The sequence below is a fragment of the Hirundo rustica genome, chromosome 9 (genome assembly GCF_015227805.2).
Source record: "Hirundo rustica isolate bHirRus1 chromosome 9, bHirRus1.pri.v3, whole genome shotgun sequence".
Taxonomy (NCBI): Eukaryota; Metazoa; Chordata; class Aves; order Passeriformes; family Hirundinidae; genus Hirundo; species Hirundo rustica.
In genome coordinates this window covers 5,263,615-5,284,794 of record NC_053458.1, presented here as the reverse complement: position 1 = coordinate 5,284,794, position 21,180 = coordinate 5,263,615, and the positions used below count along the sequence as shown (strand labels likewise).

The 21,180-nt window shown below is 42.3% G+C and overlaps 1 protein-coding gene across 1 annotated transcript in view; it reads left to right on the top strand.

Moving 5' to 3' along the window:
* The window catches only part of DMRTB1 (DMRT like family B with proline rich C-terminal 1), a 72,706-nt gene extending 52,915 nt beyond the window's left edge, over positions 1–19,791 (top strand). Inside the window, 4 exon segments of the mRNA XM_058421751.1 lie at positions 13,851–14,280; positions 15,893–16,125; positions 16,661–16,805; positions 19,685–19,791. Coding sequence (XP_058277734.1) covers positions 13,851–14,280; positions 15,893–16,125; positions 16,661–16,805; positions 19,685–19,791 — 915 coding nt within the window.
* The last annotated feature ends 1,389 nt before the right edge of the window (positions 19,792–21,180 follow it).

Here is a 21,180-nt window from a genome sequence, read left to right as displayed (position 1 = left end):
TTACTGTATCAAGACAGAGCAGTGGCTACATACTGAGAATTGGAAATAAATTTACCTTATTCTAGAGAAAGGATGGATAAGACGTGACTTCTACCTCCCTGACGTGGCACCTTGCATTGATTAGAGAAATTCTAATCAATTCATTTGCTTGCAGCCCTATAAGCAAAGTGCCCAAATGAACTCAGTCTTTTGCTACCTTGAACACAGCTCCCAGTGTTTAGAGCGGTCCCCAAAAGGAATATTTATCCCTGCAGTAACAATGAGCAGATGGACAGCAGCAACATTTTGCTCCATAGCCTGGGGCGCCCTGATCAACTCTGAGTTTTCTGAGGAATCCACTGCAGGAAAATCTCTGGAAACGTGCTAGCACTGCACACAGCCTGCTGGCAACAGAGAGAAAAGGGGATGTGTGGGGTCAAAAATACACCATTTTTCCAGCAAAGAGAAAGAATGCTACAGGCAAGTGCAGTTACACCTGACAGCAAAATGACCCAGCCAGGCGTCAGTTGCACTAACCTCTGTCCAAGCTGGATTCCACTCAGAGGAAGAAGAATATTCAAAGAGAAAAACTAGGACATTAAAAGTCTTCTTTGGAGATTTGTTCATATAATAAAGCACAACAGAAATCTTTTTTGTAGGATTCTATTTCCATCCTGAGGTCTTTACTGGCTATTAATTAAAAATGTATTGTCTGCTTAGATAGACAAAGATGTCCAGGAGCTCAAGTAGAAGATAAAGAAAATAGACTCCATATAATTAAAAAGAATTCCGAAATATGTTTAATTATGTGTTTTATCCTCTCTGAAAAGCAATTTAAGTACGTTTCCTTTGCTATCAATAATGACATTAATGAGACAATTTTCAGCTGTCTCAAGAACCCAGTAAACCAAGGGCCCCTGGGGCACAACTACTGTACTCTGAAACCCAGGGCCCTGTACACAGAACTTGCATGCACAAAACAGCAGCTTCTTTTGGACATGGCTGCACTTCCTGAAGCAGTGCTTTCAACTCCATTCTCTCCAAATGTATTGTACACGTACAATTATTTTTATTGTCATGCCTGATGCACTGTAAACACTAAAAGCTCTGTTGGTTTTACAGGTCACTGAGAATACAACCAGCAATAGGACAAAGTTGTCACTGCAGCCTTTTCTTTCTCCTCACAATTTTGCTTTGGCTCTGTCCTTGCACAGGGAACACCCACCTAATCCATAATATTCTGCTAATTATTCCTTGCCAAGAATACTTTTATCGCTATGAAAATTCCACCTGCTGCTGTGACAGAAACAAAGCATAAATGCCTGGCATAAAGGAATAAGATCTAGCAGGAGCTTTTAACATTTTCTTGACAGAACTGTCTAGTTTAGTTTGAATTTCTAGAAACAGCACTCTGTTGAGAAAGCACAAGCACCCACCCCCGCCCCCCTGCAACCCATTCCATGGATTCTTTATCTAGATCCACTGGCAACTCTGAGACATTTTCTCACAAGCTTTCAGAGACTGCAAGCAGCAACACATCAGCTCCCACCAGGCAGAACCCTGGCTGGCAAACAAGACCTGGCAATGCCATGGATAAAGCTGTTGGTGCCAGGCTAGTGATGCCAGGGGCTGCTAGCCCTTGCTGCCCTCCTGCCCTTGCCCTTTGACCCTCAGAAGAGTTTATAACCACAGCACAGAACAACACTGCCAGTGCTAAGGAGGCTGAAGGAATCTCCTTGCCCAAGGAAGGGCTGAGGAGCAGAGGGCTTCACAAGACATTTTTTGAGAGAATGTAACCCCCTAGGTTTAGCCTGGTTCCCTCTCCCCCCGAGTTGTGGTCAAATGAGCCACCGCAGCCATGTACTATTGCCCAGGTACTACAACAACAGTAGGCGCCATGATGGTGACTGCAGCCAAGAACCCTCACAATGCCAGAAGAGCCAGAAGAAGGAGACACCTCAGTTAAAAAACTAACCTTTTCCTTGGTGGCTTCTTTCCCCAAGGGCTGGGATCCTCTCAGGCTGGGCCTGCTTCTCCTGGGCACTGCTGCCCTGTGACATCTGCCAGGCTGGTGCCAGTGCTCCTCCTGCCCAGGGTGTCCATGTTGTGCTTCCCCGGCGCAGCACTTCTTTGAAGGATGGCTTCATGCTTCCTTTCAGGAAGGAATGCAACATCCACTTTAGCTACTCCATATTTTGTGTCTCTTTATCTACTTCTTTCTCTCTTCCTGGGTGTTTCTTTCTCTTCCAGGAGTGCCATACACAGCTGCAGTAACTCCAGGCTCTGTGTTTCCCCTGAGGTGACCATGTTCTTTTTCTCACCTCAGCCCCTCCTGAGGCGCAGGGAGGATCCTGCTGGGCTGGCAGCTGTGCAGGGACCCCTGAACAACCCCAAAGTGCATAGGAGCAAGAAAACCGCCATAAAAATATCCCTTGCCTTGCCCTGAGGTGCACACCAGCCCTAGAGCCAGAGAGGCTCAGCCGAGGCCCGTGAGGGGAGAGCGCTCTGCCCTCACACCTCTGCGCGGCAAATGGCGGCTGCGCTGCGGGGCACCGTGAGGGAGGTGAAGGCAGAGCTGTTGCTGCTGCAGTGCCACGTTCTTTAAACGGAACTCCTGCATTTGTCTGACCCGGGCTTCCATTGTGCAGGCACAAAGAACAGCGAGGGCACCCAGGCCTCAAAGCTGTAACACGAACAGCCGGAGCTCTGCTTGCCCCCGGTGAGTTTGAGGGGCTAAATTTGGGGAACCAACTGCCCTTGTGGTTCCCCTCACAGCACTTCGACTAAAATTTCCACATAACCTGTGCCCCGCTTCCATGTTTACACAGAACCTTTTTTCCTTTTGGAAAATGCCACCGTTGAGGACGCTCCTTGTCTTTGCAGTCAAGTCACTCTGGTACATGAAAAGACTTAGAGGAGCAGCAAAGTTTAGGAAAAAAAATAACTGAGCATATACTGAAACTCTCCTTTTAAGTCTTCTTGGAAATGATGCTTTTAGCAGTCACTATTTATGCCTGGCTATCTGTCTGTAAATGTATTACATACAAATGCCATCTGCCTGCACGTGAATATCTGTGAGCCAGATTCTGCCCCGCTGGAAATGCACACTGCTATGATTCTTTCATGAGTTGTTTTGTTGAGTTTTGGTGGTGGTGGTTGGTTGGCGTGGGGTTTTTTGTTTTTTTGTTTTTTTTCCTCTTGACAGTACTGATATAATTTTAGTGCAATTTCATTAAATTTAGTAGAGCTTTTTTTTATCTAGTGAGAAGTGAGAGCTGACTCTTCTGTATTATGTTAGTCTAAAACGATCATGCAGAAGGTCAGATTTTGCCTTTAATCATTTTTGTTTTCAATAGTCTTTACTGAAAAAAGATGGATATCAACCAATTTCTCCTTTTTTCTCGTTTAACACTGCCTAAACTGCATATCCACAGCACCAGAACTGTTATACAGTATTTTATTGCCAGCTAGACAGGGGAGCTCTTTCTAACTAACAAATCTACTGTTTCCTTTTTTTATTTTTTATGTATTTAATTAAAAATTTATTCCTATATTCTGAAAGTCTTCTCATGAGCATAAAGAAATTAAAAATATAAATTCACGCCTCCTGCAGGTCCCCACATAAATTTTATTTTTTATTAATCATCAACTGTAGTACTGATCTAAATCAGGCTGATAAACCCTGAGCACAATATGTCTCATCTTCACTTCATTCTGTAAATTGCCTCCATTATTTTTTTCTGCCCTCTCTTTCACTTTGTTCTCAGATGCACTTTTTCTTTCTAAATTATTTTAATTTACTCCATTTTCAGTCTGTCTTCCTTCACAACATACCCTGTTCTTCTTCATTGTGTTCTCCTGCATTTCCCCGTGTAAACCCCACTGTCATCATGGAAACCACTGTAAAAGGGAGACATTTGCTTTGTCATTTTTCATCTACAATTGCCCAGAATTCAAACAAAAAAAGAATTAATAACTTTGAAACCTATGTGTAGTTTTCTGCCAGGTACACAGTCTTGAAATTTCTCCTTATTTCCCTGTTATTAAGTATAGAGTGTGTAAACTTTGTGCATCTGTGAAGTTTTGTAATTCCCAAAAAACCTTACTCTGTCCTGTGGAGCTTGGAGGGATGCAGTGCAGGCTCCTGAATTAAATACCCTGACAACAGAATGAAATCCCTAATCCTGCAAGTCATTTAATTGCAGTGTTTCCTGTTCAGTTCTGCCATTTGCACTTCACAAATCAAGTTATTTTCAGATGTATTTGTATTCTAAACAGGGCATGGTCTGATAGTAGTGGCATTGCCACAGAACTATTACATGCATGGATGTGTAACTGTTTTTTCTTTTCACAGTAAAGTTCATATATCAAATTGGATGAAAAAAAAAAAAAAAAACAACCCAAACACAAACCCTAAAACTATGGGGTTTTAATTTATTTTGGCAAAGCCCTAACAATTCACATAGAACTGTAATTTATCAAAGTACCTTTATTATGAAAATAAATCCTAGTATGAACTTCTTTGTCAGGGACTTTGCAATTAAAGATAAAACTATCCACAAAAAAATATGTAACATGTAAATGTAAATGTGGGTATCGAAATGGAAATTATTATATGTGAAGTTTAAAAAAAGAGCTTAAAGCACTGAAATTGGAAGGACAGGATAATCTCTGTCCCTGGGTTCTGAAAGAACTGGCACATGAAATTGCATGTCCAGCAGCAAGGATTTTTAATAAAGCTGCTGACTGGTAGCAGAGCACTGCTGAAAAGCAAACCTCTCACCAGGATTTCAGAAAGGAGAAAAAAGGATGACCAGAAAACATTAGAGTGACCTCAACAATGTTCAAGAATCTAGAAAGTTTTTCCTTTAGGAAAAGCATCCATGTGAGTAGGGAAGAAAAAGAAAAAAAAAAAAAAAAAAAAAAAGGAAAATGGGACAAAATTCAAGTTAAGTTTACCAAAGGTGAAGCAGGTTGAGTGAATATATCTCTATTGATTAAAACCTTTGCTTTAATCAGTAGAAAGTGATGCAGATAAGATCTATCAGGCTTCTGCAAAGAAGTTGTGAATAAAATACTAAGCACGAAAAGCCCTTGGTTGTGCTAGAAGAGGAATTGTTTTCCCAAGGGAGGATATTATTGTAATTCTTGAAGGATCAATACTGGAATCTGCCTTATTTAATATTGGCAGTAATGACTGCCACAAAAAAGTATGCTAATGAAATTCTGCAGAAAGCAAACACTGAGAGATATTACTAACACAGAAGAGGATTAAAGGCTCAAACAGGAAAGAAATAGATACTGTGACAACTGGAATAACAGAGATGGAATGAAATTTAGAAGCAGATAATGTATGTATGAAAAACCGAGAGCAGGAGCTCAGCACTTGGAAACCAAACATGGAAGAGATCCATTAGTTAAACAGGGGCTACCTATAGGTCACCGCTGTGAAGACATCTGCGGCAAAGCTGAACACAATCCTAAAATATTTTAGGTTTGGTATAGCTAATAGATATATAGAAATATTAATGCAACTGTACAAGGCATTCCCGAAATCTCACGTCAAACGTTTATTTTTATTCTCCATGTCTGAGTGCTAGGACAGGTGGCAGTGTGCTGTAAAAATGGGAAAGCTTCTCATACTGAAATAATGAATATAGTTCATCTTCTTTCCCCAGATCTATTATCAAGGCATTGATATGCCTTGATAAAATCTATAATATTCACCACTTCACCATTTTGAATCACAAGATTGCTGTATAGATCAATGTCATGATAATGTGGCCAATAAATCAACACTAAAACATGTAATTTTGTGAGGATGGCTGCCTAATTATTTCCTCTTAAAGATCCACATTGCACTATATTTACTCAACACAAATATTCATGATAATCTCTATTTTTGACAGCGAGGGAAACTCATTTAGATAAGATTTCCTAGAGATAATGATGTTTTAACTTGTTTTTTTAACAATTTGTTTCTAAAAGGGTAACACTTAACAAATAACACTTGGGAAAAGTGAAGATTAAGATCTGTGCACTGACTGAGACTTGTCTGAATTAAGATGAGACACAAATATTTTATTTAGTTATGATGTTTTCTTATGCATATTTTAAAGAAAAATAATTATTTTTCTTAACCTGTACCTTTTGTATAGATATTGTGTTCTAATTGGTGCATATATTACATCTACTCTTCTATCTCTAGTTAATAACTTAAAATGCAGTACAGATTTGTACATTACAGGCATGTATAGATTTTCTATTAAAGAGCAGGAAACCTTTGGATGCCTGACAGTAAATATTCTCTGAACATTTATGCCAACTGAAAATAAGAATCACTATCATTAACACTTCAAAGTTAAGAATACAGTGTGCTCAAAAATACCAGACTTGTTTGGTTTTGTATGAATTATGAGGTAAAGAATGCTAAAATAAAATACAAATATTGCTAATATGCAATTTCAATAAACTTTATAGATACACACTTTATTGAGGAACACATATTTATGTGAATGTATTAATTCACTTCATTATATGTATTCATGTTAGTCCTTTCATTCCATTAAATATTGAAAGAAAAATCTTATATTAAATATGTGAGGAAGTTTACTATAATATTGAAAAACCGTGTGTTCCAGGTCAACATTTTCAGATTCATAATCCAGGGAAAACAGGCATCACATGTTAGGGGAATCCTGATGAACATTAAGACAACAGCCCTGTTGTGTGCAAACTGATTAGAGTGTGAGATTTGTGGGCTCAAACTTCTCTGAAAGGAAACTCACCTTTGGGAATATGGACATTTCTGGTGATAGAGGCCGAGGATGGCTAAGGCAGCGCTCAGTGCACCCCATGCATGGGACACTGCACGAAATCCACTCCCTGTGCTGGGATTATTGCCCTGGAATGTCAAAGCAGCCATCCACTCCTCCTGCCAGAAATACAGCTCCTGTCCTCAGCTTAAATGGGTGATTTTGATAACACTTCAACGCTCCCTTATTTCATTTTAAATAAAAACGTGTGTTTTTGCTGGTGCAGGGTTTTTAAGGTGATGATACACATTAGAAGGAGACAACTGCTGCTGTTGTGCCAAAACCAGGGACCATGGAGCCGGATCATTGCTCATCACCGACCATCAGGTCCCGTGACTTCCCACCGCTGCTGGCCTTGTGTTCCCCGTTGTTTCACGTGCACGGGAGAGGCTGGGGAAGCAGAGGTGTGAGAGATCCCTCTCAGCTGTGCTCTGCAAGGGTGAAAGCCGCATGTTCTGCTGCCCTTTCCCTCCGTCCCGCTGCTGTGGGCAGCCCAGAGCTGTGCCCTACAGGGGCCAGGGCTGCACGGGCAGCAGTGGCCCAGGGGAACAGGCTGCTGCCCAGGAAAGGGCGAAAGAGGAAAGGGCCTGCAGCAGCCACCGCTGTGGAGGTCAGTCCTTCCGACAGCACGAGCCTGCAGCTACAGGCAACCTTTTGTGACAGCTGGGTCCCACAGCTCCAGGGAAATTGGAGAGATGATTTGGTGTCTTTTTCTATTTGTTTTCTGGAGTTGATCAAACTAAACTTTCCTGACTTAAAATCAAGTTTGGTTTAGATTCAAAGGACGTGTTGCTAACAACCTATTGCCTGATTCTGTTATTTCTATGCTTCATAATAACTAATCTTGCAAATATTTACATTTATTGTGATGAAAGACAGTCACAAAGTAGGAAATGCCAAGGAAATGTGCCTCTCTGGTTTCCCTCTTGTTTCTGCAGTGAAAATACTTTAGTATGGCTTCACAGCTGTGCATGCTTATCATTGTGTCTGTCAAAGCTGCTGGTCAGCTGTCTGCTGCAACTTTCATGTCTTTTTTGTCTCTGCTGTCACAGGTGATTTGCTGTTGTATAAGTGGACTTATTTTTTAATTTGCTGCATCAAGGAGGTAGAAAAGAGGATGGTGCCTGATCAATGCATTGATTTTATTTCCTATTCCACTGTTTACTTTCTACATTGTGTTAGCAGACTGAAGTTCCAGGAGGCAGCTGATGTAGCTCACCAATACGTTTCATGTTGGAAAGAGAGAAATGGAAGTTGTCTTAACACAGCAAGGTGATAAGTCTGTCAGGGCAAGAGAGCTTTACTCCCTCAGTTTGGAGACAGGCAGGCACCCTTTCAACTTAACTTTTTATGTTCATATTTGCAAAAGTCCTCTCCTGTGAAAATATATCTCCAATATATGTACATATACTGTATATATAATTTACAAGGTCCTATTAAATTGGAAAAATTATCTTGTCATTGTCCATAGGAAAAAATTAATGGAAATAACAAAGAGAAGGAATGCTCCTTAAAAAGCATCTTTCAGTATACCTGGCTGGAATGAGCTAATGCCAATTCATCACTGTTGGTGCTTGCATTCTCTTCCCCACTATAAACCAGTTTCTCTCTGACATATGGGTTAAAGGAGCCAGCATGAAGCTTTATCATCTCACTGGGAGTCTATCAATTCCCAGAATCATCCCCAAAGACCAGATGATGTTCTATTGGTGTGAACACCAGAAATCAATTTTAGCATGCATGCCAGAGATTAATCATCACTACTCTTGTCTGTTCTGTCTCCAAGCAAAACATTTTGATGATAGTCTCTCATTCTATGCTGCTAAGTAACTACTATTTGGTAATTCCATTTTTATTGGCTTCACTGAAGTATCTGTGAAGAGTCCAGGCTGAAGAGGAAGAAATTATGGCAAACAGATGGTTTTATTTATTTTGCATTGTTTAAGTTACTTCAGATATTCTGAAATGTAATTCAGATGTGAGGTGGAGAAATGCATTTAGAAAATGTGGGATATGTACCAGTGTTGACAATCACAAGTGGAATCCTGCCCACAGCAAGTACACTTGGTGTTTGTAGTGGTCTTTCAGCTGTCTCCTGCCTTATCCATCTATTTGCATTGCTTTAGGCTTGCTGACAAGGTAATATGACAATTTCAGCACAAAATAGGTGCTAAGCAAAGATGACTCTAAACGGGCCACCTACTTACTGTGGAAAGCGTGACTGTTTCTGCATGAAATCCTTTTTTTGCTCTTTGGGACAATTCAAATGTGATTTTTTGTTCTTTGTGTCTAAGGCAATATGACAAGAACTATAGCTGAGGGGAAGGAGAATGAGGACTCTGGATTAGAAATGTGTTTATTTCTCTAGGCGGAAGACTGACAAGCTGAGTGGTATCCAGTATAAACCTCACTAAATTTGGGAGCTTACTGAAGTAAAATGGTGCTGTAACTCAGGCACCCCTGCAGCTGTCACAGCGCTACCAGAGTGGACTATTCTTTGGGTTTTCAGTTCCTCTTTTTTCTGTTAATGCCTACAAAGGTGACCTTCTAAAAAAACAAAAGATTTCTTCTGAAGGGATAATTATTTTCTTAGACATGGAAAAACAAGCAAACAATCAGACTTTGATGATACAGTGATCCTTATTTATTGCAGACTGACTGAACATCTCCCACAGGAGTTTTTTACCATGGATCTATTTTTTTTTCTAGATAGGGATCTTTAAACACTCTATCACTTATTTCGGAAAAGCATCCATGTGTATGTGTGTGTGTATTTATGTCTGTCTCACTCTTTTCCCCTTAATGCATTTTATTTCCTGCTTATATGAGAGGTATACTGATGCAGAAAAAGAACTGCTACGTGTTTGGTTTCTTTGCTGGGGTTGATTTCTCTCCAGGTCCACCCCACCCTTCTGGAACTCATGAAATAACCAGAACACAGAGTTTCCAGTTTAATGACTATTTCTTTTCTCTTAAATATCTTGTTACAATAAACAAACAGCAGTGTTACTAATAAAGTCTCTGCTGTTAATATTTAAGAACTGCTACATTTTAAAAAGATACTCAATTCTAAGTACTCAATATTTATTTTAGTCCTGTTTGTTAAAGAAACCAGAAGGGCTTATATAGCTTTGATACATTTTTAAGACTTTAAAATATGTATAAACTCCATCCAATTTTCTCTGATCACAGCACAGAGTTTCACCTTTTAGAGACAGCAGATGAAAGTCAACATCTAATTGTGCTCTGGTTAAAATTGTTTTAAATACAACAGCACCCCCCCCCCCCCCCCCCCCACCCACACACATACACACACCTCAGTGGAATTCCTGTTTGCATTACAAAAGACAACATTTTAAAATAAAGGAATTGATGCTGAAAGAGAATTGAAAAGCTAAATCTGTTTATTTCAATTCAAAGAACTTAACTGCAACCAGCTTTAAGAAAGGGGTAACCCAAACACATTTCAGATATTTCAAATTTTAAGGTAGATAGAGTGTAATTCATATTGTACTGTTTCTACGCTGTACTTTGCCTCACACACACACCCCCACACCCCCCCCAAAAAAAAAAAAAAAAAATTTTACTACAGCACAATTTCACCCTGATTAGAAAAGTGGAAAAAACAGTGTACAGAAGTGACTGGAAGAAGTTCATTCATTGTCATGTGGGCTTGCTTTGGGCAGGATCAGACAACTTTGTGAGCTTGTCAGCAGAGAGCTGAGCCCTGCAGCTCTGTGGCAGCACTGACGGATGTTTGCTGCTGCGAGCTCAGCAGCGAGAGGGGATTTGGTACTGCGGGTCAGCAAGAGGATGTTTGAAAGGCTTCCACATTCTTTGTAAAGAGCTTCTGAGGTTCCTAAATATGCTACTTCTTAAAATGATATTCTGGGACAGGTGAAGGTGAGAGTTCTTGGGCAGTTCTGTCTCTGCAGGTAAATTTCCACATGTCAATTCTGCCCTGACTGAGCTGTAAACAGTTCTACACAGTTATAATGGAGAGAACCTATAATAATACTGCTATATCAATTTTTGTATAATGACTTTTGACAGTCCATAATGCATACTTCCAAACTACAAACATAAAAAAGATAATTTTTGAATAGAGGATTTTACTATCATATGTGATGTCTTAAAAATTTCAAAGATACTCTTGATTTTATATATAAAAAAATGTATTTTGAACCAAGTGTGGAAATATTTAGTAATTGAGATCTCAGAATGAACAAATTTCTTGATTAAGTTGCTGTTGCTCTCTGAAATGTCAGAACAATTTTCTTGCAACAAACAAACAAACAAACAAACATTTACTGCATGAATATTGGCTGGAAAGTCATAGAAGGAGAAAAAAAAAAAAAAAAAAAACCCAACCCAATTTTCTGCTATTCACTTTTCTGGCAGTCTTTTGATTTGTTCCCTTTTAGCTAAGTTATTGTTTTTCCTCATGGTTTCATGTACAAAGCAAAGTGCATACCAAAACCACACACTTTATATGATTCAGAAGTCGGAAAGGAGTAGAGATATTATTGCTATTTATTTCAATAACATAAGTCAGCATGTTGCCTTCCTTTCACTTTGGCAAGATATTAATTCATATAAATGCTACTTTAATACACAAGTCTTTACACACTTGATGTTCTGCTCCCACCATATGTTACATAAAATGCCAGAGAAAACTAAGTTTTGAAGTCTTTATTGGGCCTCATTTTCTTTCAAATATGAACAAAGAAGAAAATTATAACAGACATGAAGCTGCATCTACATACAAATCTACACTTCATTCCAAAATGTGTTTTGAAATTGTTCTGTCTTCTCTCTGTTATGCTCTTACAGTGTGTGATTAGGCTAACTCAAATATAGATACAAAAACATAACAGGGTTGGAGTAACAGAATTCTTTGAACTGCCTGCAGATATAAGGATTTACCTCACAAGCAAAGTAAAATGTTCACTTTTCTATAAAAAGCAAGTCTGGTTATGTTTGAAACAAACTATATGGAGAATATAATGAATCCTGAATGTTTAGGTGAAAGTTGTTCAAAGGAAAAACCTACATGGCTTTGAAAGATATGGTTTAATTAGTGAAGAAACTGGTACAACCTATGGCTGGCACACCATTTTAGAAAGAGAAGAGATAAATTTCTGTGTATTTGAGTAAATGTCTTGAAGAATAGTATTGTGTGACACAGAACAGAAAATTACTGGGGAAAATATATGTAGCCTACCTTTCTCCCCCTCTGCTTAAGTATTCAAATGAACACAGATTGGGTATCTATGAAAAGATATAATTACAGGGTTTTTTTAAAATGTGTCATCCATCCTCCTTCATTCTACAGCTAAATTAGCACATCCCGAGCATACAGTAAAAATATGGAGCCTAAAATTAGGAATATTTAACCTATCTATATTTAATACAGAGTCAATGTTTAGAAGGGGTACGGGAAGATCAAGGCCTTGGCACAGGAAAGCAGCACTTCAGGACTGCACTGAGGAGCAGCTTCTCTTGAAGGCACATCAAGCAAGTGCCTTTCTGAACTGGGCAGGAATGGCAACACACACAAGTCCACGCACACGAAGCTGGCTCTCCACACCCAGCTTTAGAAGCCATCTCGGGAAAACCAGCTGCCAGTGGGCACAGGGAGCTGCTGGCACTCCTGTGAGAGCGGGCTCAGGATCTCTGACTGCACTGGTGCAAAGGCACAGCTGAGTCCTCCCAGAGAGCACCTGCCAAAGGCTCAGCCTGTGACGGGAATAACGAAATCTGGGATTGGCACTGACGGGTCGAGGGAGTGAGTGCATTTGAGGATTTGAGTCTGAATTGCTTTCAAGAGCAAGTCTGGGTTCCTCTGCCATTATCGCACTCCCAAAACATCTCCCCGAGAGGCAAAATCCTACTGGAAACCTGCAAGACTTAGGTGCAAAGTCCTACTGGGTCTTTTGTAAAGTGAGCAGCCTGAAATCTCGGCTGAGTTTTGGTGGGCACAGGGGCTGGCTGCTCACTGCCAGCCTTGTTGCCTTGTTGCCAAACCACACTGTTGCCAAATCCCTAAGGGGCCTGCTCTGCTGGGGCCTCACTCCCCAAGGTGCTGAAGGCTGCCCCAGGCTCTGCAGGATTATTTGCACCGAGGAAAGGGTTTCTGCCGGGTTCTGTGAAACAAACTGAATTGCAGCTAGAATTGTTTCAGAGCAAGCAGATAGATGTTACCTGGTTCTCTTGAAACTTAGAAAGCTTCACTACTAGTTGCTGATTAATTTTTGTGATGTTCTCTTTAACATAGAAGTTATTGACACCTTAGGATTTTTAAAACAGCTATTGCATAGGTGAGGAAATTCAGCAGAGCTGTTCCTTACATTGCAAAGTGGGGAGTTTTCTCCTGAAATGGATTACTGTGTAAACCATGGGTTTGCAGCTGCCAGCAGTAACAAATAACAAGTGCTTTCAAAGCATCACTAGAACTGGAGCATTCCTGTATTTCTAATTGTAAGCCTGTCTTTGTTTCCAGAGAATAAGGAATTCTGAGAAAAGGAGACAGGTCTTTGGAATGGTATACGCTTTCCACCTTTGTCTTAGTACCTTCTTTGGAAAAACAGAATGAGAAAAAGAAAGTGTTCTTTTTCTGCTGAAGCAGTCACTCCTCCTCATCAAGAGAAGCATGCTGCAAATTGGAAACAAAACGGGACTGCAGTCGCGTGCATATTAAAAGCGAATGCATGAAAGTGGGCGCAGATGCTAAAGTGCCAAAAGGAAAATTATCTTCTAGGGCCCTACGTAAGGGAGAGGGCATTCAGGTCCCTGCACGCTGGGCCCACCCGAACCCCCCACAGGCCATTTACCGGCCCTGGGGCCCGTCCCCCCGCAGCTCGGCCAGGCTCGGCCCCCCACGGCTGGGCTGCGGCTCCCGCCAGCACCAAAGGGCCGCGGGGGGTGCGCGGGGCAGCCGTACCCGGAGCACGGCAGGGAGGCCGCCGGGCCCGGAGCGGTCCCACCCGCTGCTATGGGCTCTCCTGCCCGCCCGCCCGGGTTGTTACATGTCGGACAGCGCCCTGCCCTATATAGGGAAACCGAGGGAAAGGAGAGCCGGGGGCTTTGATCCCGCGCTGGGGTGCCATGGAGGCGGCCGATGCCGCGGCGAAGGCACTGCGGGCACCCAAGTGCTCCCGCTGCCGCAACCACGGCTTCGTGGTGCCCGTCAAGGGCCACGCCGGGCACTGCCGCTGGAAGCTGTGCCTGTGCGAGAAGTGCTCGCTCATCAGCGAGCGGCAGAAGATCATGGCAGCCCAGAAGGCGCTGAGGCAGCAGGAGACGGAGCCGGCGGCCAGGGCAGGCGCGGAGCCCGTTCCGTCGGGCGAGGCCCGTGCGGCGGCTGCCCGGGAGGACGGTGCCCCCGAGCCCGGCAGCCAGGAGAGGAAGAAGGGAGCGCAGCCCGACGGCGGCGGCAAGGGCACGGCATGCTGGGGGCTGCCGCCACCTCCCTTCAGGGACGACGGTAAGGGCCTGTCCCCAAAGTCTCTTCCCCCAAGCAGCTTCTTCTGTTCTCTTTCCCCCGTCAAACGTGCCACTGGTGCGTGTCGCTTACTGCCCAGCTCCGGCTGCCCAGAGGGCCGCTCCTGCAGTCCGTCCCGCTGTCCTTCCCCCGAGGGCGCTGGGCTTTCATGTCGCTTTTGCCGCCTCTTCACGTCCCTTGGCAGCTTCGCAGCGCGGGCGGGAACAACGTGCTCGGCCCCGCCGCCCCTTGCGAGCTCGAAGCTTAAGCGAAGTGGCTTTTCATTGAGAGGGAAATTAGTCTGGGAGTGAAACCAAACTGGGTCTGCTCCGCATGTTTCTCTGAGTGCTGTCACCATGTTTATAAACTCACAGGCTTAAAATTCGAGCAACAAAAGTGCTACAAAGCTCAGGGATGGTGTGTAAGTAGGTGAGGTACTGCTGCAGCTGTCTGAAGTAAGCATTTTATGCTATAAAAGAAAAAGACCTTTTCACCTTAATTCAATACCTGTAGCAAAAACTAAATTTGGCTGGCATGACTTGATGTAAAAGTGCATTTGGTATTTAAGAGCAGGGCATAAACTTCTCAGGTGGAGCAGTTGTTTGGCCTGTCATCTCTTAAATTGTTTCCTTTAACAGAGTCTTTCATGTGACTTGTCTAGTTTATTATAGTAACTCCATTCTATTACTCTGAGAATGTTGCAGGAATTCTTACTGTCTGCAGTAGTCATGAATCTGAGCCTCTGGAGAGTTGGCAGCCTGCAAGACAAAATGTTGTCCTGAGAAGTCCAGGGAAAGACTTATTTTGGACATCTGTAGTCCCCAGAGAATACTGTCAATATTTTCCCTTTTTTAGCTTTATTTTGGAATAAAAATGTGTTTATAGATGACAGTAGCTATACAGATGTCTGTCAGTCCTTCCCTTAATATTTCTAACCTACTGACCCACTTCAAAAAAGATCAGGCACAAATTACAGTACTCCAGAAGTAAACCTTTCAAAGGAAATTCTTTGCCTCCTCTGCCAGTCGGAGGGTGGGCAGACAAGAAGGATCCTATTTACATTCAAATAGCCACTCTATTTCTTTTCCTAAGACTTCAGAGAGGCCATATAAAATTCAAGATCCAAGATAAAAAGTGAAGTAAATGATTTCTGCTTCTGAAGTTGTTTGTGTGTGACTCTAAAACTGAGCATGCTGTAAATTAACCTAAGAAGTGACAGATAGGACTGCATTATTAGCACACTAGAAGGTTAGAACTCTGCTATTTCTGTGGAATTTTAAGTACCACTAGAGTCAAAAGTTAAGGTCAGTTGTTTTGCTCTTGCTGATGTACTGAAAGAGTAGGATTCTGCAGCTAGGGCTTTACTAAGGACAAACCTTGCAGCGCACAGGACAGAAAAGAATGCAAAATAACTGCATTACAGTGTCATCTGCTGTACCTTTCCTTAGTTCCTGAAAAAAAAAAAATCACAAAATCAATTTATGGGACGTTAAACATGAAACCAGAGGACCAGATTTTCCAGTCTGAGAGTGGAATTTGTTCCTGCAGCTACTTTGACGTAACTCCATAAAATCACATGGACAGTTTTATTTGTTCTTTTCTCATTGTTTCCTAGCTCACCCTGCTTTTCCTCCAGAATACGCTGTCAACCCAGAATACCTGGAGAGAGAAATCCCCAAGGTTTACCCTGGGTGTTCTGGGATGTATCCTTACCACCCATTTTCCCTGGGATTTGCCATCAATGAGTCAAGCAGTGGGGAAACACCATCACCTCCAGGGATAGCGCTTCAGAGAGGATTCCGACACATTCCTAGCAGCTACGTGCCAGGGAATGCAACCACTGTATCAGTGAGTAGCACACTTTTAATTACTGTGCTAATACTGCTTTCTTTTAGCTGCCTTCTCTCTGTTGAAGTAACCATGAAGAATCATCCTCCTTGTCAGTTACTTCATAGCATTTTGATACATTACACTGAAGAAGATATTAGCAAATGGTGTTAATAATCTGACCTGCTTTCAGTAGGGAAGCAGAAAGATCTGCCTCAAGACAATAAACAATAGATTTATGATGCTTGTATAGAAATTCCCTGTCACATTTTAGGGGTTACTGAGAAAGAGGATGACTGCTCCTGGTTTAAATCAACTCCAATGAGATGCTAGGACAGGTGACAAGGACTTAAAAGGTCGGTTTTGCTCCGACATGGTCTGAGAAGCTCTTGCTCCTCAGTTGCAGCACGTTACCCTGTGCACAGGCTTTCCACATGCCAGTGTGTGCACTGACATGGCAGCATATGGACAAAAACCCAGAAATGGTCTGATAATGCAGCTGTGTCCTGGAGAGAGTCTTCAGATGGAAAGTGATCTGCTTCATGCATTTCCACAGATTCCAGATGGAGCTGGAGATTTCCCTCAAGGATACTACACTCCTCTGCATCAGTTCATCCCACCAAGTTTTCTGACGGGGATTCATTACATCCCAGCTCCGGTTTCACTGAACATCCTGGCTGAAACAACCAAGGAAGTTCACGGTAAGGAAGTATGAGTGAAGCCCTGAGAGAGTCACTATTAACCTAGTTTCAATAGCTAACCACAGAGATGGAAACCCAAGAGATCCTAATCCCAGCTAGTTTAGACCTCTGTGATGGAAGCCAGGCCTGAAGTCCTGGCTCCTGGGACAGATTGTACAGCTCTGGGAAGGGCTGACCTGGGGGAGGCAGCCTGGTGTGCTTGGGCTTTCCAGCTGACACCCCTCAATCTCAGGCAGACATCAGACGACCCAGGACTCAGAGCTGTTCTCAAAAAGAAAGTATTTCTCTCCATAGCTAGTTTGCAGGGCATATCTTAAAAATTATTTGGCTGTATTTCAATTTAGACAAATCGTTAGAAAATCATGCAGACTAACATTTATCATGAATAATACGAAATTTCTTGCTCATCTGAAAATCCTAGATTTTAATTGCTGGAAAAGAAAGCTAGAATCTTCAAAATCTCTAACTGATTCCCACAGGATTTTAAATTTCTGCCATAGATTAAGTCTTTGTGCCGCTTTGTTTTAGGTCTGTTTCATGTACTGTGCCTACATGTGGACATATTTGTGATTATATTTGCAATATATTTTTCATTTGGCTGCAGCTAAGCTGTGACCACAAGAGGGTAGAGCTGCTCAGAGAATTAACCACTAATGCTGGATGTGCAAATAGCCAGCTTTTTCTTTCTTCTTTTTTTTTTTTTAATTTTTAAAAATACAGATAAATAAATGCAACTTTTTTTCTATTTTTGACCATGAGAACAAAAAACCGCTGTTTATGAAACAGATTACAGTAATCACCCACTGAAAAATCAAGAGGGAAAAGAAATAAGAGAAGCAGAATGATCTCATCTGAACTGAAAAGATGGTGGTGGTTATGTGGGACAAAATATAAATTAGGGTTTTTTGGCCTGATTCCTCAACAACATAAGGCTCGTGCAGCCTCACTTTCAGTTAATATCACTCCTCTCGTAACTCTTCAACCCATTAGCTATTTTCAGCCAAACATATCTGTTGTGATCACATGCCTACACAATACTGATGCTCAAGGGAAGCAGATGCCTCCCCCACGACGTGCTGTCGGGCTGGCTGTCACCGTGCACTCAGTCCCTGACTGGGGTGTGTGTCCCTGGGGACAACCACCAAGTGCCTGCCAGGCAGCCCAGCAGTGGGGACACATCCCCCGAGCACCCTTGTGTGGCTGGAAAGCCAAAGAAAAGGAAGCAGGAGATGTGGTGGACAAGGGGGATGTGGAGAACATGGCAGCGTGGGGGTGTACAGACATGGTAGAAATGTGAAGTTACTTTGGGATACTGGTAAAGGCGGTGTTGTAGGAGATACTGATGTGCTGGAGGTGGAGTAATATGGGCTGAGCTTGAGGAGAGAGGAAAACAAAGGCTAACCTGCAAATCAGGACGTGTGTGGAGGGTTAACTGGCTTTGTGTTTTGGAAGGGACAAAAATCTGGGGGATGCTGCAGTGGCAGAGAACACGTAGGGAGCTGTAGCTTTTCTGCTGGACTCTGAGGGGATGGGCAGGAACTGGGAGTAGCGCACAACCACAGGGGACATGGAATGAAGTTACAATAATGTGTGAGGGAAACAGAGGAAATCCAGTCCTGCATTGGTAGGGTGCAATTGTACTCGCCAAAAACTGATGACAACAGGCAACTGGATGGAGAAGAAACAGCAGCAGAGCAGCCTCCCCCAGGGAGCAAAGTGCCATCTGATGACCTCAGCCCTTAACACGCACCAGGGAAATCACAGCCCAGGCACAGCGCCATAGGAAACAATGCATCATGGATTGCTGCTCGGAGAACAATCCAGTGTCCTTAGTGCTATGGAGAAAGTGGAAGTTAATTCTACTGCATAGCATTTGTGCTCCAGGATATGTAGGAATTTGCAGTTGTGACCCAGTGAGGGGGGATAATTCTGCATGAGGTCATACAAAATAGCCTGGAAGCAGAAGATGCAGATGTAAAGGGAAGAGCGAAATGAATAAATTCTTTCTGGAATTCAAGATGCTTGGAAAAAAGAGAACAGCTGTAATGTGTAGTACATAAGGATGTGCTAGGATTGCATAATGTCTTTTTTTTTAATCAAAATGGAACTGACTCCAGCCTGCAGTTAAACTTGGGAACATCCTCTCTCCAGAAGCCTCCAGAACTGAGGTGAAATGGGCTTTCTGGCAAAACTGTTGCTGGATGATGGATACAGAAAGCCCCAGGAGGGTGACAGTTGGTGAGGAGATGTGTCTGTGATGTCTGCCCAGAAGAAAATCTCAGATAAAAACAAAAAATTAAAAACTCCAAGGCTTACCTGAAAAAGTTGCTCCTAGGGTAGAAGATGCTTCCAGAAAGATTTGAGTTAATGAGGCCAGTTCTGTTTACAGGTGTGAAGTACAGCCATGTTGTTACACAATTCCATGAAGTATTGACCAGTCGTGTTACAGAGATTTGACAAAATAAACACAAGATATGTCCAGTAAAACAGCCAGTACAGCATCTGATGGTAGATTCTGATTGCAAATGGTTGAGCAAACCACAGAAAACCAAAACCCAGGCTGCCTGTGAGGAGATGAGGGAATTTTTCATGCAAATTACCATATAAGTACTTGATAAAATAAAAATTCCTAGTTGGAGTTGAAAAAGGGATTATGAATCAGTCTTTCAAGGCCTTTAAGAATTCACAGAAATGTTAAAAAGGCAAGGCATAGGTTCACTGTGGGTAAGTAGGCAGAAGTGTCTGCCTCCCTTCTATTCCAGTGCAGCTTCAAATGTGGAAATGTGATTGATTCCAGGTGTAACAAGAACTGAAACAGAGGGTTTGGGCTTTTTGCTTCTTTGTTTTTAACTCTGACATTTTCCTATTCTTCATTTTAGCTACTGAAGCTGACAGTGAGGATTCAGGGGCAGTTCATGAACGTGGCCAGCCTCCTTCTTCTCTAGAGTAAACAAAAAGAGACCAATCTGTGTGTTACATACAATAAATGGGCTGGAGAAGAGCTGAGAGCAGGCAGCACGGTTTTAATTTCTGAGTGTTAGTTAATGAAGGTAGAGTGATACTTAATCACCCGGCAGTCACAACAGCTAGAAGAGGATTAGTCCCCTGCCTCACTTTATGATCAATGTTCGAGCTACCAGGCTCACAGCTCTGCCTCCCAAGCACTACAAAGCCCATGTTCCTAAAACGTTTTCCAGTGGAAGCAAAAAATGATTATGACTCCAAATTTGTTCCTCTGCTGAGGTTACCTGGCTCCCAGACCATTGTCTCTGAGCCATGTGCATTCTGCAGCATTTTCATGTTCATGACAGTAGTCAGAAAGATGTTGTTTGTATCAGTTTGCTGTAAAGGAAATCTGGTTCTGAATGTTACAGAAGAGTTAAGTGATGTGGAGCCTGACGACTGTGTGAGAGGGGATGTGAAGGCAGCCTGGTTGCTGATGCACTTGGCTGCCCAAGAATGTGATTGAGGAGGGGAGGGGAAGGGAAGGGAGGGGAAGGGTAGCTGCTGGTCTGGAAGGGCATGGCAGGAATGTGTGGAAAGGCCTGGTGCCTCCACATTGTTTCTGGGCCCTTTAAGGCACCTTCTGTGCAGACTGGGGACAAAGTTATTTGGAATCACCTCTTGTCACACAGGCTTCACATCTGACATTTTGAAGGTCCTTGGTGATTTATACATGATTTCAGTGTTGTTTAACTCGTGACAGCTGAAGCTGAGCAGTTCTGTTTGTTTCTAAAGGACTCCTGTAGACAGCTTTACACGTGTGTACTGGAAGTGCTCTGTGGCGTAGCCAAGGTGTGGAGAGATCTGCCCAGGACAAAACAGCAGTTATAATAATAATTAGTCAAATCCATCCATACTACGATTGCCAATTATAATCTTTAATTAAAAATGAATGGTATATTCCTCTACTGTTTTGCCTGGATGAATTTTGTATCAAGTGGATCAGCTGTTAATGTTTGAATAATTGGGGTGGGACTTCTGTATAATTAAAAAAGATACATTAAACTGTTGTTATGGTTTGATGTGTGTCTGCATGTAATTTTTCTAGCCAAATGTCACATGTTGCCCTGAACAGCTCTGTGTAGCAGACTTGTCTGGAGACAGATTTAAGCCTCAGTATTTTTTTCCAATGCCTGTCTGCTTCTGTAGAGGTGAGCGCAGTAAAATAAACAGACTTCGTTTCTGATACTTGTATTAATAATTCCTTCCCCAATGCAAGAAGTGAAGTTCTGCTAAGCTGAACATTTATCTTTTGTTTAATGTAGTAGATGATCTGCAGGAATGTTTTGCAGCACAGTGGTTTGGGGCAAAAGTGAAAGTGGCAAATTTAGAACTGCCAAGAGAAAAAAGCGGAAAAACTCATTTATCTGTA